Source organism: Cinclus cinclus, chromosome 6 (assembly GCF_963662255.1).
Source record: "Cinclus cinclus chromosome 6, bCinCin1.1, whole genome shotgun sequence".
NCBI lineage: Eukaryota > Metazoa > Chordata > Aves > Passeriformes > Cinclidae > Cinclus > Cinclus cinclus.
In genome coordinates, this window is record NC_085051.1 from 51,845,902 (window position 1) to 51,866,023 (window position 20,122).

At 40.2% G+C, this 20,122-nt stretch overlaps 1 protein-coding gene across 1 annotated transcript in view; it reads left to right on the plus strand.

The window, feature by feature from the left end:
- Nucleotides 1-10,502: 10,502 nt before the first annotated feature.
- The window catches only part of PPP2R5C (protein phosphatase 2 regulatory subunit B'gamma), a 76,127-nt gene continuing 66,507 nt past the window's right edge, over nucleotides 10,503-20,122 (plus strand). The window contains exons 1-2 of the mRNA XM_062495613.1: nucleotides 10,503-10,613; nucleotides 12,191-12,256. Of these exons, the coding sequence (XP_062351597.1) occupies nucleotides 10,587-10,613; nucleotides 12,191-12,256 (93 nt within the window). The 5' untranslated portion in view covers nucleotides 10,503-10,586. The remainder of the gene's footprint in view (nucleotides 10,614-12,190; nucleotides 12,257-20,122) is intronic.

The following is a 20,122-nucleotide window of genomic DNA, read 5'->3' on the forward strand; positions in this document are numbered from 1 at the left end:
CAGGAATTAAAGAGAATTCTAAATGCAAAAGTGCTGCAGACATCTAGCAGTAGGTGAAGTCGTTGAGTCAGAATTCTTAAAAATACAACTTTGTTACCTCCTTGACATTCATGGACATTATCCTCACGGTTTATCTTCTTTCATGTCAGTACAAAACATGAAGACAGATGCTAAAGACTGCTCTCTGACAGGATTAAATCCCTTAGGTTAAAGGTGGCTGAACATATAATTTAATTCTGTATCTCTCTATACCTATAAAAACCTATTACAATCATACCTCAATAAAACAATTGAAATTCAGTTTGTATTTAAAGCTACTTGTTGTCACTGTTATTAGAATCACAGTCCAGATTGCCTCCTTCCTTATTCTAGGCACTGTAGAGACAAATTGCCATAAAGATAGACAAGAGAGATAAAAAATGTAAAAAAGAAAAAGAAACACAGAGATTAACTTGCCAAAATCACAGCAAAATAATGGCCAAAAGAAGAATAGAATCCAGGTCATTCAAACCCTAGTCTGTTGCTGAGCTCAACAAAAGCCCTCAGGCTTTTTCTAAGACATTTTTATTAGCCATCAGTGTTTACTGGTGGTAATTAATGTTAGACCATAGAAAGATCTTTTGAACACAAAGCATCTGAATTTACCATCTATCAAAATTCCACTTCCTCTGTAACATTTACAGAATAATCAAGAAGTTGTCTAGGAGGCTCCTGAATGTTCATGATGCACCAAATGTATTCAAGGTTCACTCAAGCCTACACGAGCCTCTCGGGCCAGTTGAAGCCTTACCATCTTCTGCAGCCAACAGCATGCACAGGAATGCAAGGGGCAGCATCAGGTGATGAGCTTTATCCTTCAGGCCAAGCAACACTGACCTAGACACAGCTGAGAACCTGGAAAAGCACCATCAGAGCTTGAACACTCGTGGCAGTGACTAGCAACCCTTTGCATTCCTTAGCTAATGTATACTTAATCAATTGTACTAGTTAGTTGCTCAGCATTTGGTCACTTTTCCTCCATTCTGGTTTCTAGGCCACAACTTATACATATAGCTAATTTAGCATTTAATTGAAGAATATTATATATGGAGCATACTGTTTGGGAAGTACATAGCAAAACCAGATCTTTCTGTGAGAAGAACATTTCCCTACTAATATTTCAATTACAGTGCTATAGTGCTTCAGCCTTGAATTAAAACCTCTGGTTGGTTCCATAATACAAGTAAAATTTTAAAAAATCTTTAATGATTAGGCATTAGTTCATCTAGTTTCTGACATTCTAGATAAATATTAAAATGCCTTGACATATTTAGCAGAACTAAAATTCAAACCCAAGCTGGTGCAGTCAGAAAAACATCTAACTAACCTGGGGTGATGAGTAGGATTTTTATATAAACATATGTAAAAAAAAAACTTTATTTATATGTCTTACATATCTTATTTCTGTATGCATTTTCTTTACCTTATTACCATTATCCTCATTATGTATATGAAAGAAGCTTTAAATGTAAAGTGGCCTGGGAATTACGAACAGGCACTTACCAATCTGCTTCTTTTCTCTGCTAAAAACAGGGATTTTTCATTTCAATTTATATTAAAAGTAGATAACTTTATTTCAAATGCCTGCTAATTCTTCCTTTGGAAAAATCAAAATAAAAAGAGTACTTAAGGAAATCTGGGTATTTAGTCTGTAAATTAGAGAACACAAGACAGGCAAAGGGCTGCCCATAAAACTACCTTAGTAGCCCCAGTAAAAGGAAGAGAAGAACAGCTTTCACAATTGGTCCTTGAATCATCTTGCTATTTGTATATGGAATACTTCTCTGCACATCCAAGAAACGTATGAACCAAGAATCTTCAGATAAAGTAGGAAAGAAATATGTGAGAATAGCAATAAAAGCAAAAGTGGAGAACATACAGCATGCTGGAGATGGGAGCTGGTTTGGGAAATTAAGCTCTGGGAGAAGAGTTGTGATTAATCAGTTGTGCTGACATCAGTACATGCCATTTTCACAGCAAAATCTGTGGACAGCAAGAAAGGAGCATAATGTTAAAAAAAAATGAACCTCTGCGAAGGGAATGCATGAAGTTGTCATGGTTCTGTGGAATGCATGCAGGCAAAAATCTGTGTCAAAGGCCTTGTTTTGTGACTTCTTAGTAATTGTCTACCCAATACTTCAAATCAGCTTCCTGATGTTCAAAAGAAGTTCTAACATACCTAAGAACTGATGATAGAATATAAATACAACTCATATCTATGCAAAATTTCTGAAATAAATACTGGACATAAGATGTAAACAAATTTAATGTTGGGGCAAAGTCTCTACAGGCATACCAGATAGTCAGTACACAGCATGATACAAATACAGATGAAAGAGAAATCTGCAGTTAAGTTGGTCTAACACTTCCTATTGTAAGATTCTGCTTTGAAATGCTTATAAGCTCTGCCAGTGTTTAATTGCTCTGTCTAAATTCTTGCAGAGTATCTGATTATTTTTTTAAACCTTCAGCAAGAATGGAGCTGACACCTTCTAAATTCTGACTAAGCAAAAACATTTTGGTTTGATGAAGACAATTTATTCTTAATAACACTTATATTGAAAAACTGAATTTAGAATTATTAATTCCTTAGTACAAACAGCCTGGACAAGGTGATTAAGGGACTGGAATGTCTCTCTTATGAGAAAAGAGTTGAGGTAGCTGGGCCTGTTCAGCCTCAGGAAAAGGCAACTGAGAGGGGACCCCATCAATGTCTAGCAGCATTCGAACAGAGGGGGGCAAGGGGATGGAGCTCTTCTTGGTTGCATGGAGCAATAGGACAAGAGGCACCTGGCAGAAACTGATGACCAGGAATCTCTACCAGAACATGAAGAAGAAATTCAGTACTGTGCAGTGACCATGCATCGGAACAGATTGTCCAGAGAAGCTGTGGAGTTTCTCTCACTGGAGATACCCAAGAACCATCTGGATGCAGCTCTGTGCAACGTGCTCTAGGATGACTCTGCTTGAGCAGAGAGGTTGGACAAGATGACCTACTGTGATCCCTTCCAACCCAACCCATTCTATGACTCGGGACTTCTACCAGCCAGTAGAATCCACAGCTGAATTAGAAGCCAAGGCTTCCATTGCAACACAGAAGGAGATTTTGAGTGCACTCGCACTATCAGTTTGAATGACTGCCTGTTTTGTTCCAAAGTCCTCTTTGTTAGCATTCACTCTGTGCACACATTTGATTATTCCTGGAATACTCTCTGAATCAAAATAACAAGGCTTGCTCTCAGAAAAATTCTAGAAGCCATTCAGTGACTAGATAGCTCTAGGAAATAGTTTGAAAACAAAATTTCTATATGCTTGGTCCAATCCTCCAACATCATCCTCGCAAGCCTTTGCCTGGCATGACCCTGTAACACGTCTCTCTGGTAACACGGTATAGTAGGAGGTAAGTGGTGTGCTGCAAGCATTTCTCCTTTTATCTTGGGCAAATAAAAAAGAGTTTAGTTATTAAAGAAGTTCGCAAAATTGTTCAGATGTCTCATATGCAAAGAGATACTTTAAAGTGCCAAGAATGAATTGGTCTGACAGAGGCCTCTAGACTAGCACAGCTTTTGAAGATAGGGAACCCTGACTGCCAAAGCAGACCTGGCAAGGCTGCTTCATGCCAGACAACGATACTTAAACCCAAATTTTATCCTTCTTAAAGCATACAGTAAGAACTGGCCTAACCCCAGGACGTGAGCACAGCAGAGGAGCAATGTCTGTGCCACGCATGCAGAGAGGCTGTGGAAGGCCTGCAGAGCTCTGTAAGATCCTCTAAGATCCCTGCAGAGCCTGCTCGGTGCAGCCTGCCCTGGGGGGAGCGAGCCAAAAGCGCTGCTGCTGGGAGATGCTTCTCGCATTCTGACAAGGCAGCACGGATTGCTCCTGAAAACCACAAATCCAGCATACACATCACCTCAGAAGACGGACATTTCTTAGCATACGCAGGCACAGACCCTCCTGAGTCCACACACTTCATGGTACTTGCAGGGTTAAGTCCTGAGTAAGCCTTCTGAGCGTGTCTTTCAACTCTTCCCACACTGAGATAAAAATATACAGCTATATTAGCTATGACAAATCCTAAAACCGGCAGAAAAAAAGGTATGAAGTGTAGAAGGAGAAAATCTTGTATGGAATCAAAAGGAGGTACAATTAATTGGATCTCTTCGTTCATTCTATAAATAACAACTTAAATATTATAAAAATGAAAATGTAGGAGTTTTAGCTGCAGTCACCTTTATGTTACTAGTCTCACTCATCTGATATAAAATTAATCTTTCCTTTGATATCGTGTGGGAAGAAGGAAGGCTAGTACATGTATGAGAACATTGTACCTAATGCAGCAAAAACCTGGAATGAACAAAGACTGCTAAAAATTGCACCAAAACACACCATAAAAATACTCAATTTGGACATGAAAAAGAGATTAACTATCAAAAATAAATATGTCCCTTCTACCTCCTAAATGCTAGGCAGAGACAATAAATTTTAAACAGATTATTATATCATATTTTCAAGTAACACCTCATTATAAAGACGAAAAATAAACCCACATAAATCGTGGAAATGTGAAAGTAGACATCTTAATTTATAAATGTCACAGACAGAGTTGCACCTCTTTAAGGTTTTTTTCCCTGAAAAGATGCAACTCCATGACACACAGCAAAGTCTTGCTCTTAAGATCTTTTTATTTGCTTCACTGAGGCAGAAGAACATCAAGCGATTTGCACAAAGTGTTTTAATGTTACTATTTTTGTAATTCCCATCTCTCTGGAATTTAGGTATCAGCATACAAATTCAGGCATTTCTCATAGGAATTGGCATTCCGGGTAAGACAAATAGTTCATCCAGCTTAATAGCCTGTCTTATACTTTGATCATCATCCGAATTCCCCCATGTAGGTCATTTTAATTCTTAATAACCACTGTGGTAACTGTGGCCACAAGCAGATAAAAATGTTTCAAGTATCATTAGATATTATTAAATATTTTTGTGTTTGTTATTATTTGTCCAGCATATTTCTGAATCTTTGTATAGATGCCTGTCATGGTTTAACCCCAGTAGGCAGCTCAGTGTCACACAGTTGCTTGCTCACTTACCCCCAGTGGAATAGGTGTGAGAATTAAAAGGGTGAAAATGGGAAACTTCATAGGTTGAGAAACAGAAAATTTAGCAACAATTAAGACAAAATGCATGAAGATGAAAAAAAAAAACCCAAAACAATTGCTCACCACCAGCCAACAGATGCCCAGCCAGTGCTCAAGTAGTGCCAGCCTCAGTCAACTTCCACACATCTCCATCCAATTTTACTGCTGAGCAAGACACACAGTATGTGTGTCAGCTGGGGTCACTGTCCCAGTTCTGTCCCCTCCCAGCCTCTTGTGTACTCCCAGCCTCCTCATTGGTAGGGCAGTGTGAGGAGGAGAAAAGGTCTTGAGGTTGTGTAATCACTGCTCAGCAATAACAAAAACATCCTTATGTTCTTAGCACTGTTTTCATCACAGATTCAGAGCACATCTAGCCCTAGAGAAGGTACTATGAAGAAATGTAACTCTATCCCAGTTAAAACCAGTAAAACTTAGTAACATTCTGCATGAGTTGTCCATTCTCATTTATGTTTTTCATTTTAAAATTAGAGTTGGCCCAAGCAAAAATCCAGAATTCACATGTTAATAAATATGGACAGTGGTGACCAACAAGATCCAACTAACACCAGGCCTGTTTCCAGCCATATATGACAACATTTCCAAGTGGTCCAAGAGCTCTATTTAAATTCAGGCCCGGACACCAAAACCTGGCCAACTTTATCAGAGCTGTATTTCTATCCAGTCATGTCTCCTTCCAACATGATTTATTAACTGAACTTCCTAGGTGGACCTCAAGCTTACATTGGAGGTGAACCATTCTCTCTGGCCCTGGTCTCCAGGATAAACCTAAACCCTATGTTATAAGCAGTTTTCTGTCCAGCCTTGCCTCCTTGGCTCTGATCTGTGTTATAGAAGTCCTGACTCCATTCTGGTCTTTGGCTCTTTCTCCTGTCACTTTTGAGTAGATTTTTTGGGTGGATGACTGAATTCTTGCCTTGCCTTGTCTCAGACTGGTACTATCTCCATCCTGAGATATCTCCATCTACTGGGTCAATGCCCTGGTAAGAGAAGCCTGCTTTTGCTGCAGCCATGCTCTATTCTGAGCTCCTTCTCATGAAGCATCTCCTGTTGCTCCTCAATACAAGCCAAGCAAGACGACTTCTGGTTTTGCCAATAAACCACTGGGAGTTTACTGAAAATAGAGTTAACATGAGTTTCACTATTTACCTGAAGGAAAGAGAGTCCTGAAATTTTTTAAAAATGGAAAAATCTCCTAGCAAACATTTTCTATAATGCCATAATTGCCTAAATAACTAATAATACTCATTATATTAAAATGAAGCCTTATCAATTTTTTTCAAACTTAGAGGCAAGGAAGAGAGTGAAAAGGATTTAAAAACAGACAAACTCAGAAAAATCTGTATATCAATGTAATAGTTCCACAGTCACAGTCCAAAATTCTTAAAACTAAAATTCAGATAGCATAAACATATATGAACATTTTTTCATTTTTTACTAGTCCAAATTTTACAAAAATATAGACTAATATTATAGCTAGAAGGCATCCAATATGACACTACTGCACATACATATGATTAATTATGGTTCTGAACATGCATCTCTGGTTCTGTGTTAAGTGATATCAGTAATTGTCATTTGTAATTATGTGATCACGTATAGGGCTAAAATATCACGTTGATTACATGCATTAAGTTCCAAGTTTGACCTGTTACTAATTACCTCAAAAGAGTCTGACTTTTATACAGCTGTAAACAAATTGTTTTGCAACCTTTACAGTACTGCAGATTGTGACAGCAGAACATCCAATACTAATGGATTTTAAAATAATTGAGGAGAACTAAAGCCTTACAATTTAGATTCAGAGCAGCATAATAACTATTTAATGTGATTCAGGGTAAACAGAATGAATCCACACTTGTAGAGAAAGTTCCCGAAAGATGTTTAAGTTTTTTTGTGAAGTTGAGTATACTGGTTTTGCAGCTTTTGGTGTGAGATTGCATAGAAGCAGAATCTATTGCAGGTGCTGATTAAGTAGTTTGTTCCCTCAGTTAGTTCCTTCAGACATAATATGCCAGTTCCACTGTTCTTGCCAGGAAAGTTACCTTAAGCAGTATTTTGTCTTGTGCAAGCATGAGAAAAAAAAACTGCTTCTATTTCAACCCATGTATTCCAGCCTCTTTCCTGCTATTGGTCCTTCAGGTTTCAGTTTGCTATATCTGACACAGTGTGCCAGACAACAAAAGTCTGCATCAGTCAATGAAGGGATGTTTTGAGAAAGAGTCTGACAATGTTTGACAATTATGTATAATGATGACAGTTCACTGGCTGCTAAAACCTTGTCCACAAGTGCTGTTGCATAGTTTCAGCTGAGCCAAATTAACAGCTTCCTGGCAAAAGGTCTCATTGTCTCCCATCACCACTGCTCAGTTAGTTTTCTGCCATTTTAACAAGCTGAACTGGTATACCACCCAACTAAAGCAGAGACAGTGCAAGGGAAGCAATAAAGTCATACAGCTGGGGAAGGAAGATGTTATCCCTGTCACAGTGACAGCGATCTGTTCTGTAAACTCAGGCCAGAGCATGACTGCTCAATCACTGTAAAGGGATTAAAAAACAAGCAACAAAAACAAATGAAAAGCAATCAAACAGACAAGAATATCCAATACAGCTGGAAAGGCCTACTTGTGTAAATGGTCTCCTTTCATTGGCACCAGAACACTTGGCCCAGTTTCAAGCTATTAAATATTATCCAGGTGTTTTACACAATACTTGGTGACTTAACTTCTGCAGATTTAGAGAATTTGATCAGTACAATAAGAAATGCAAATGGAAAACTATGCTACATGCATTAGTTTTTGACATTTTAATTAGAGCTATAATCAGTGTGAATATGTTCTGGCCTTTGAAAACACCTAGTTTGCATAAAATGTTCAGAAGTTAATGCAAATATTAATATAGTCATACTCACACTCAAATTACATTGCCTTATTTACACAGTTATTCCTACTCCATAGCAGAATAATTAGGCCCACAGTGCCATACTATTGTAGTAAAAGTAAGATTTCATCACGTAAGTCACTTATCTTAGTCTCATGTTTTATGAGGACACTAGAGCATACAGATGGAACTGTTTTTCTTGTAAACCTCCTCCACCCACTGATTATTTCATATAATAGAGCAGGCCTTGAAAAACACAATTACTTTCTGTTACTGGTGACTTAGACTCTGCAGCAAAGTGAGGTGAGGGGGAGTCAAGTTTTCACAAGAGTTTCTACATCTGTGGTCACAAAGAAAACCTCATAAATGTTAACTGAGTCAGTGCCAACTTCTGAACCTGTATTCAGTTGAACATACTGATTCAAGGTTTCCCAACTAACTGCAAAATGAGGACAGACAATTTTTGCTGGTCCCATTCAGAAGTGCTTGGGTAAGAATGATACAGAGTTTTTCCATTATTTAGAAAAACTATGAGCACTAGCAGCACAAAAGAGGCCAAGAGCCAATGAGAAACTCATTAAGCTGCTTAAACTGATCTAAATCTAGGCTGTTGAGGTCACATCCCGCCCCCGCCACATATTTCCACCCCCTTCCTTCAGCCAATGCTAGTGTTTACAGAAGCGGGGGGGGGGGGGGCAGTTCAAGGCAAAAAACAAAAAAAACAAATAACAAACTCCAAACCAAAACTAAACCTGCATACCAATACATCATTTTGGGAGGATAGTTTTCAACCTGATCAATTCTATGAACAAATTTAAACTTCACAGTACTGGCACGAGTTCAGGGGAGGGAGACAGGAGCACAACAGCTGGGAATTAAGAGTAGTTTAAGCTTCTACAACAAAACTGTAACCTAACAAAGAAGTGGAAGCTCTTGAGTCTCTCCTTAGCTATACAAACCCCATCACACACTGATCAAACTCCAGACCTACAGATGGAGATTTCTTTACTTTGCTGTCTCTCAGTATTTCAAAAATCCATCTTATTCTGTTAGTCAGAAATGTCATTTATTAGCAGCAACTCATTCATGACTGGCTCTTAGCAGAGGCACAATAGTGATAAAAGCATCTTAGTCCTTAACTCTAAGCCAGAGATGATGAGAGAAAGGATAAGAGGCAGACATAATTTGTTTCTTAGTACTTAAGAAACAGGAAAAGGACTGAAGTAAGAGGAAGCAGCTCTCCACAGTCAGAACATTTCTTCGCAGTGCCTTAAAAAGGAAAGTTTCTTTGTCTTTTTTGCCACAGCAAAAGCGGTGTTGAAATATAATGGAGACAAGTTGATACAACTATCCCATCAGACACAAGTGTTTATTAGATTCCATATCCCAAAAATGAGAGCATATCTGCTTGCTCGTGCTGGATTTGATACTCACAGGCTGGGTAAGGAATGAGATCAATTTCACTTTTACGCTGTATTTATTAAGTTGCAATTTTTCTGTTCTTTAGCAGTACAACACAATTAGAATTTAAAAGTATGTCCAATCAAAATTTAAAATATTTTATTTCTTGATGCTATTATGAGTGCTAATGTCTTCTGCACTTTTTCCTCACCTAACAGTAATTTGTGGCTTAATATGACCAAAGGAGTAATACAGTTAGTAAATTTTCCAGATGAGTATTTGCACATTTCTTCTTTTGTCTAATATTGTCCTAAATTTTGCATTCTGGTTTTGGGAGATTAAAAAGTTATTTGTTTGGAAAAAAATCATCTCTGGTACAGCTGGGCATCATGAAGGCATGCACAACTGAACTCAGGCTTTCAAAAGCAATCAAGATACTGTTTCAAAACCAGGCTATAACTTCGCAAAGCTCACCTTCCTCATCCACATACTGCAAGCTCATACTGAAGTCTTCAAAATGATGATGGACACACTGGATTTGTACAAGAGGGTCAGCGAACTTCATGTACGCCCTGTATTGCTTTATCTCTCTTTGCCCCCCCTTAACGTTGTCTCTCCCCAGTGACGGGCGCCCGGACGCCGACGGCGGAGCCCGCGCCCCTCGCCCGAGAGCTCCGAGGGAGCGGGCGCAGGGACCGCTCGCTTCCCACGAGCCTGCCGGAGGCTGGGGGCCCTGAGGACACCTCAGCCAGTCCCGCAGCCCTGCTCAGCCCGCGGGAACACCCCCGAGGCGTGTCCCGGCGCGCGGCCGGAGCCCGGGCGGAGCGGAGGAGCTTTTTTGGAGAGCGCCGGTCCCGCCAGGAGCGCCCCGACCCGTCCGGGGAGCGCCGGGGGGCGGGGCCGCCGCCAGCCCCGCCCGCTCGGTGACGCGCCGCGAGCTGCGGCCCACGTGACGCGCGCAGCCAATGGGCGGGCAGGGCCCGCTCCCCGCGGGCGGGGGAGGAAGGGGGAGCGCCGAGGCCGCCGCGGAGCGGGGGAGCGGCAGCGCGGGGCGGGCGCGGCGCGGAGCGGAGCGGGGCCAGCGGGGGCTGCGCCTCCGCGGCCATGCCGAATAAAAACAAGAAGGAGAAAGTGAGTCGGGCGGGGGGATCGGGAGAGGCCGAGCCCCACGGAGAGGCTGTGGGGCGCAGGCCCCGAGGGGAGGAGGAGGAGGGGCCTGGGGTGGGGGGCGGCGAGCGGCGCCCTGAGCCGGGAGAGCCGCGCGGGGGGCAGCCCCCGGTGAGGGGCAGCTCCCTCCCTCGCTGCTGTGTGCCGGCCTCCGCCTCCCCCCGGCTGCCGGCGAGGGGGCAGCTCCCGGCGGGGCCTAGTCCGGGGGTGCCGAGGCGGGGTCCTGGTGCCGTCTCGCCGGCGGCCGTCGGAGGGAGGCAGTCGGCGGAGGGCGGCCGTGGGTTTGGCGTGCGGGGGTGTGCTGGAGGGAGGGGATGGGAAACGTGTCCTCAGCCGGGGCTGGGTGAGGCGAAGCGGGGAGGGGGGGGGACTCGTTCCGGGCTGCTCCGGGGGCGTTGGGGAGGGGGAAGGGATTATTTCCACGGCAAGGTGGAGGGGCGGGGGGTCCGTCCCCACGGCTGCTTGCCCGGGCCCCGTCCTGGGAAGTTTCGCTGCTGCGTAGCTCTGGCTGCGGTGGGAGTTACGCTTGGGGGATCTCTCCGTAAGTATTCTAGGAGCACTAATCGCCCCTCGGAGTCTTTAAGCTCCTTCTCCTGACAGTAGAATGGACCTAGCTTTGGCCCTGCTTTGCCTCAGGCTCCAGGGAGTGATTTGCCTGGCGGCCACGAAAGGGGCTTACACAAGTAATGGTCGTAGAAAACTTGTAAATCCGGCAGGAAGTTAGCTGGGTTGCACTTTATTTTGTGTGATAGGCAGTTAGCCATGAGTGGAAGTCAGAAACAGTGAAGAGTGCTGTCCTGCCTCAGCCAGCTGCTGTCCCTCTCGACAGCTTCTGTTTAGCTTTTAGTTTGTCAACGTCATTTTCAAATTAGATGTAGAGAGGGTGAGTGCTGTGGTTTGTGCGGGTTGTTTGCTTTAACATTTTCCCAATATCCTTGTTACTTTGGACGTTAAAAATATTGAAGCTTTTCTTCGCTTTTCTGAGAGTAGCAAATCTCAAAAATAGGTGAAAGGTTCAAGGTAAGTACAACGCTGTGAGGCAGGAGATTGAGTTGTGGGCCTACTTCTAACACTAGGCTTTCTAGCCTCTAGAACAGACAAAATAATAAAGTGCAAAACGTGAACAATACTGATGTTAGTCTCAAAGCTAAAGTGAATATAAATATTTCTGAACCAAAAGACCAAAGACAGCAAGGTAGTAAGTAGAGTTAAGTAATTTCTTAGACATGGTTCAAATCACTTGCATTCTTTGTCCCTGCCTGCTTACCTATGTGAAAGCTTATCTTTATAGGTGAATTTTGAGACATAATTCCAAAGTCTTTCTAGAGACAAAAAATAATTAAAGTGGGTTTGGACAAACTATTAGTTCAATATGTTATCTTCCAGTTAAATAGTATTTTTTATTCTGGGAATTTTATTGCTTTGAGCAGGTGTCTAAAAAAGCCTGATTCCTTGACTTGCAAATCCGTCCAGATCTCCTTAAAAAAAAACCCCAAAAAAAAAAACCACCAAAAACTAAAATTGCAATTTTTTTTTTTAAGGAACCTGCAAAATCAGTCAAGAGTGGAAAAAGTGGCAAAGATGGACAAGATAACCAAGAACATGAGGTAAATATTACAAAAAACAGTATTTTTCACACTTATTTGTAGTAATTTCGAAAAAGTGTTTCAAGTTTTTCTGCATTGTAATTTTGACATCTCAGGTAGTTTTGAGGGAAAAATGATTATGGAACTACTGGCCTGGTATTTGGTAAGATAAGAGACAGTGTTTTTAAGGAGGTCAGTTTTATTTAGAGTAAGTAAATATTTGCTTGCTGCAGTCTTAAATACTCATCTATTCCCTTTTTTTGGTTATAAGATGTACCTCTGTCTTGTTTTCTAGTCTTATTGTGACTTTTTGGGCTTCTCTCTTTGTTGCTCAATATCATTTTTAGAATTCTCTGTAATTCCCAGAGGTCTCTTCTCTCAAACTGTCAATGCTGGCATGTCAGTTAAGTGTCAGTAGCCTGGTTTATTGTCAGGAGACCTTAGGCCTAATCAAAGACTGCCAGCTGTTCATATTCATCCAGAAACTCAGAATTAGTAGATTTTTTTGATTTGGAAATCCACCATTTATGTCCATTTCCTGAAATTTTCTTTAAAATGTTCACAGTAGTTTGAATGCAAAATAGCATGCTGAAAAGTTATGTATTACAGCCTCTAAACATCTCTTGATGCTAAAAGATTATGTTTGAGAACAAAATACTCATCCAGCTTTACCATTTTTCCTGCTCTGAAATGACTTTTGGGGTGGATGGGTTGTACTGTTTATTTTATGCAGTTCAATGAACTCTCATTTGCCTGCTGTGCAGAGTAATTCATGCTATTATATTTATAGTATCATGAGATATTCATGCTACTATAAATTAAGAAGATCATTAAAACTTGTAAATTACATGTAAAAGTATTTTGGTAAATTCCCATAAGAGTGATTGATGGAGGAAAGCCAGCTACTAGAAGGGATCTTAGCTACTAGGGGAGCTTGTAGAATGAAGTGGGAAATGTAAGTGTAGATGTCTGTAGTGGTATAAATAGATGTACTTCATTGTGATGTGTTCTGTCTTTACAGTATATTGCTATGGTATTAAAAAGAGTGTCAGTTGGCCATAATTTTAATTTCTGTGCAGTTGTAAGGCTCATCATTATTACCATCTTTGCAGTACATTTGTTGTCTAGTTATTTTCTAAAGCTGCTGAGACCAAGGCTTACTTTCTTATTCCCTCTTGGTACTTCAGGATTGAGTGTAAAGCTCCCCGAGATAATAAGTGAAGAGCTTTGTACGCTCTTTCTATGTGGGTTTCTCTGTCATTTCCTTCTGTCTTTGCAGATCTAGAATTTTAGGTTTTAAACTCGAAATGTGAGAGAGATTAATCTCAATTGAAGAATATGTTGTACTATTCATACACTGTTTCTTTTGTCCATCTAAGTAAAATTCCCAATGAAAAGTACAGTTAACTTGTCTATGATACTTGATCATATGTGAGCAGGGGCAGAATGGGAGAGGAACTGGGAATGTGACTGGCACATAATAGTATGGTTTTCATTCCCAGTGGGCATTGTTTAGTCTCCATACAGTTCTGAACACCTCAGTGTTTGACTCATTATCTTAATTAATAGAGTAATTGCACACAAATAGCAATGTCAATTTTGCATTCTAGCACGGCTGGCTGTAATCCTGCTGTATGGTACCTGGTGCTTATATGAGCAGAAAGGAGGCTATTTATTAACATAGTGAAGACTGGTAAACACAGTAATATTCAGGAGCATGGTGTTAATACACTTCTGGGCTTCCTTTCCCTTCAAAAAAGGTTGTCATCATGTTTCATTCTACGCATGTTTTAATATGGCTTTTTAAAAAATCCTCTTCTAGACTATGAGTAGGTTTGGAAATATGGTGGTTCATTTCAGCTTTTTTTTTTCTCAAAATGCATTTAATGCATATGCATTTAATGCAAATGAACTTAATGCAAATGGAAGATTGTAAAGACTAGAAGTCACCTGCTATTCAAAGAACAGGGACAACACAAGCAGCAGCATCCCACAAATACTTTATTTATAGACACTTTTATAGCACTTAACTAAATTCATGATGCCTTCAACTTCTATAGATAAAAAAGTACAACAGATCTTAGTATTTACAAAAATGAGCATGTGTTCTTCCTGTCTTGCAGTCAGGGAAATGAGGTTTCAGTTGATGGAAGCTGTTTGAAAGCAAATTTGGAAAGGGATTGAAACGATTCCTGGTATACCAGGTCTACAATGCCCATGCTAGAAAAGGGTGAAAATCACTTAAGCTGATGTTTCTTGCATTAGTTTAGCGTGGTTACTCAATGTAATACTGAAAAAATCTTGCTACACGTGAAGTAACATGGACTTCCCTTCTGAATTGCTACGTGGTCAGCTGCTGATGCTTGAGGACAGAGAATCAGAAACCCAGTAGATTATTGTATGATCTTCCATCCTGGTATACTTTTCTTTAAGCCAGTATGTGGTTTAGAAGGATGTTTAACTGGAAGCTATGTAAAATTGATTTCAAATTATTTATTATGTAATTGACATTTATCTATATTTTATATTTAGTTTTTCCCCCCAAATCCTGCTTAATGTCCCCTAGATAGGAGGACTTCTATTAGTTTCATTGTTCCTTCTTTTGTTTCCATCTGCTGATGTTCTTTTTATGACGGGGTACCAGAAATGCAGCCTGTATGAGGTGAGGGCACCTTGTCCTTCTGTACCCAATGCCATTACTCCAGTTTCCTGTTGCATGTTGCTCATTTATTGAACACTTAAGAGAAAAGCTGATATAATTCTTATCTAAGGTTATTTTGTAACCTGTTAGTAATAAATTAGACTAAATAGTTGCCAGAACAGTTGAATCTATTCCTTTAAGTACAGCCTCTTATTTAATCAGTTAGTCCATCATATCATTGTTTTCAGGTTGTGAACAAAGACTTAATCTGTTGTATATTGTTCTTCCTCTCTATGGGAGTAGTGTCTCTAATCTGGTAAATTCTTGTGGCCTTTGTTTAACAGTGCCCAAAACCTGTACTTGCACCAAAAACTAATACTGAAAATTAAATGCTCTGGGTGTGGTGATTGGTTAGTCCAACACTTGGCACCTTGTGGACATATATCCTGTGATCTAACTGGCTTTTGAAGAAGTTATTTCTCTGCTGGATAAGCTTTGTTATAGAGTTCTGTCACAGAGGTGTGGAGGTCTCCTTTTGAGCGGAGGCAGTAGTAATTTATGGATAGTCTAATTTCTTTTAGAAAAGGTGACTTGGTAATAGTTAATGACTGTTGAAAAACATAGGTTTTTCTGGAGACAGAAAAAGGTTAACATCTAAAATTATTCAAGTGCAGTATTTTAGCAGTGGTTTTCAGGTACTACCACAGGGGAAGGAAATTAAAATTTTAACTCTACATTCTCTTTACTTCTACTTTTGTTTATGGGAGAGTAGGTGCTAAAACTTGTTCTTTTCACCAGTCACTGGAGCAGTCCAGGACAATTAATGCACTACTGTGAACCTGGGGGATGGAAGGGTCAGAAGTAGCTGGTAGCCTTTCTTTCCTACAAGACAATAGTCTGGTATAAAACTAGGTGACTGGGAGTGATAGCTTCTTCTGTGTTTAGCTGCACTGGCCTAAACTGGCATGAAACTTTTAAATTTAATTTGTATTAATTTTCAATGCAGATGCTGAGTAATCTGTTGAAGGCAAAGACTATTTTTGTTGTTTGAGAAAGTATTGGCTTGGTGACTATAAGTAAAAGAAAACAGAAATTATAACTCATTCTTCTGCCATGCAGAAAAAGCAAACGGAAGACTAATGTGGTTTTGAGAAGCATGTGTGTGTGTGTATTATCTTGTTTCCGTGTGCTGTCCTTGTTGGTTCTTTCTACTTTAAAGGTATTTTGTTGTGGCTTTTCCTTCTTTTTAATATAGGCAAATCAAAATGTAATAAAATGCAAATCGTTTTTGTCATTTTTCTTGCTGTGCAAGAAAAGGGATTCATTAACAGCATGTGTTGCTGATGTTGGATTATAATCACTGCGGAAACAAATTTTAAAAATAATTTAAAATCTTTTAAGTGCTGATCCATGCTTCTGTCCTGCCAGTGTCTCACAGCCATCACTTTTCAGTACATTTATTACTGTAATGGCTTCCAGTGCAGAAATTGTGTAAGGCTTTGTTCTTCCCTGATTTTGAGGCCTTTTTAATTTAAAAGTAAATTTCTTAAGATACTTAGCATAGTGGTAATACTTTTCAGCAAATTGAATTGCCAAAACATTAATGGGCCATCTTCAAACCATCTTTAAACCACCTTCAAACCACTTCAGCACAAAATTTCAGAGGATTTTCATCCATCTGAAAGAACCTTCAGATGTCCCTATCCAGTTTTCTATTATCACCTTTCCTGTATTAGCCAGTACATGGTGGGGGAAGACTGCCAGTGTTCTCACTACTACTTTTAAGGATTCCTGATTATATGAGCACATAGGATTGTCACTTCTATTAGTAAGTCACTTCTCTGAGTAAGAAGTTACAAAAGGGTAGTAGAAGCAGCATTGATGATTTTTTTTGCATGGATTTTTTAGCTGAGGTTGTATGTGGAAGTATCCTAACATTTAAAGGAAAGCAAGGAATAGACAAAAGCAATAAATCCAGCATTATTTTGTGATAAGATTTATGTGATCAGCAACAGAAGTTATTTACAGAGTTGAGTGGATATTCTCTATGTATGCTGCTTATTTTTCTCACGTTTACTGTTTGTGATTTTCATTGTGGAGCTATTTACCCTTAGAAACAAACATAACCTAATCTTGAAGATGGCGCATGGGGATTGTTACACAGTGTCCAGTTTGAGACTAGAATTTTCAACTTCAGAGTCTTTTTAAGTTATATTTGAATGTCCTGGCACAAATAAGTATTAATTTGGCAGTTCATTTAGGCACCACAGCAGAGGAGGTTGAGGTTTGGGGAGGGGAGAAAAAATCTGGGATTGTTTTCTCTTCCTTGTTAACATGTATTAAGGCTGCTCCTAAATAATTTCTGGAAATACCTTCTTGTCTTGTAAAACATCCATTGTTTAGGTCTTTTCCATTATTGTCGTTTAGTCATAGAATCACAGAATGGTTTGGGTTGAAAGGGACCTTAAAGACCATCTAGTCCCAATCCCTCTGCCGTGGGTAGGGACACCTTCCACTAGACCAGGCTGCTCACAGGTCCATCCAGCCTGACCATGAACACTTGGAGCATCCAAGTGGAGCATCCACAACTAATTAGGGAAGACGGTTCTAGTGCCTTACCACTCTCACAGTAAAGAATTTCTTCCTGATATTTAATCAAAACTTACTCTCAGTTTAAAGCCATTCCCTCTTCTCCTATCCCTATATGCCCTTGTAAAAAGTTTCTGCATCTTTCTTGTCAGTGCCCTTCAGGTACTTGAAGGCTGCAATTTGGTCACCCCAAAGCCTTTCTTCTCTAGGTTGAACAAACCCAATCCTCTCAGCCTTTTTTCATAGCAGAGGTGCTCCATCCCTCTAATCATCTTTGTGACCCTCTGGATTTGCTCCAGCAGTTCCATATCCTTCTGTGCTGAGGACCTCCCAGCTGGATGCAGTGTTCCAGGTGGGTCTCACCTGAGCAGAGCAGAGGGGCAGAATCCCTTCCCTCCCCTGCTGCCCACGGTGTTCTGGATGCAGCCCCACACACGGGTGGTTTCTGGGCTGTGAGTGCACATTGCTGGGTCATGTCCAGCCTCTCATCCAGCAGCACCCCCAAAGCCTTCTCAGCAGGGCTGCTCTCATCCCCAGCCTGGATAGATACCAGAGTTGCATGGACTATGGTGCAGCACCAGCACTTGGTCTTGTTAAACCACGTGAGATTCACATGGCCGCATTTCTCAAGCTTGTCCAGGTCCCTCTAGATGGCATCCCATCCTTTGGGAGTGTCAGCCCTCACACCAGTTGGGCAGTCTCTGTAACTCAGTAACACTGCATTTTGGATACATTGCATTCATCATCTTTGAGATGTAAGATTGTTCTTTCATTGTTCTTCATGAAACTGGTTTCTTTACCAAAGGAGATGCATTTGGCACTGACAGGCATCTTCATCACCTAACAAGCGTAGCTAGGGCCCTGGCTCTTCTCTTCAGTATGTGTTCAGTGGTGTGCCCCAGCTGAACAGGCTGACAGAATAGCCAGTGCTTTCATGAGCCAGTCCCATGCAGTGGTAGATAAACACGATCTTAAAATTGGTGGTCTTGCATTTGGAAGAGAGATAAAATGAAAATTTCAAGCAACTTGTCCTCTTAAGTTTGAATCATGGAAGCACTATAAATGCACAGTGTTAGACACATTACGTAGCTTTCTAGGGCTATTAGTTTTGGATTTTACTTGTAATATTAGAGCAGGATTTTAAACCAGAAGTGTGTATGAAGTTAGGATGGATTTTCTCTTGAATCAGTTACAACTGATACAAAATAAAGTCTGTGGGCTTTGGAGTGGGTTGGTTTGGTTTTAAATTTTTGTGCCAACTTCTTTAAAAAATTAGACGACTTAACTTTTGATCATGTCTTGAAGTTCTGGTTTCCTTTCCTAGAGAGATTATTTTAATGGGTTAATATAGCCATTAAAAAATGCTGGAATGTATACACCCTTAGTACTAAATGAGAAGCTATTTGCTGAGTAGAGAACTGCCATATATGTTATTCTTAGAGCATCTATGATACTTTTTGTTTAATTCCTGTAATTTTCCTATTTCCAGTTTTTATTGACATCTTGGCTTTTTGGTTTTGGGCACTGGAATTTCCTTCTGTGTTCTGAGCAAAGGCACCTTAATACTGCATAGTGGAGGAGTTACCTTAATGGTGTTTGTTATGTAGCTTTAACATTATGCTTTTAAAATTAATGGCATTTTTAAAGTGTACCTAATACTGCTGTATACAAGTATTTTATTACCTAAAATGGGATGCTTCTGAAAACAGGATCTTATGCCCTTCTCCTTCTTAGACAAGGCTGACAACTACTTGTGTAACATATGAGGTGTGAGAATTGTGTGTGGTTTAGTACTTGCTATCCTTTGCTTCCTAATGGTGGTTTTAAGCTCTCTGAATCCTTCCTGAATGGAAACAGCTCAGCAGTGAAGGTAAAGGCTGTTCTAATCAAAAGGAGCAAAAAGTGACTTTTAAAAATGGATACCAGCATTTTGTAAACTGAAAACATCCTTTTCATCCTTTGTTTCAAATTGCTTCTCTTAAATATTTTCATAAGAGTTAAGGCCTACCACTCACAGAGTACTCAGATGTACACTAACACATGTAATACAGAATTATTAATGTAGACATCTCTTAGAGAATACAAATAGTGAAAAAAAATAGGTATGTGGAACCTACCCGTATGTTCACAGACTAAAAACATTGCTTGTATGCATTTTTATCGCCTCAATTTCATTTGAAAGCAGAATAAATTTGTAATTCTAGAAGTGGGATGATAGGCTTTGGAGTTTTTTGTGTGTGTGTCCTTCCCTGCAACAGGCTTAGAGGGCCATGTACAAAAACCAACAAACCAAAAGCTAGGAAAAAAAATCCCGGCCTATTCCTGAATTTGCTTTTTAAAAGATGACTGCCAAATATTATAACTTGCCACACATTTATAGTGACTTTTATATACTTCCACATCACTTCTCAAATTAGCAGTCTGAAGTACTGACATGTAAGATTCTCCAATGACATGTAAAATAAAAGCATGATGAGAGCCAAAGAGGAAATTATTTGGTGTAACAGTTCTGTTGAAGCAGTTACGGTTATTATTTGTACAATCATAGAATGGTCTGGTAGGAAAAGACCCATATGATCATCTAGCTCCAACCCACCTGCCATGGGGAGGGACACTTTCCACTCAACCAGGTTATTTGTCATGGACTATAAATCTCT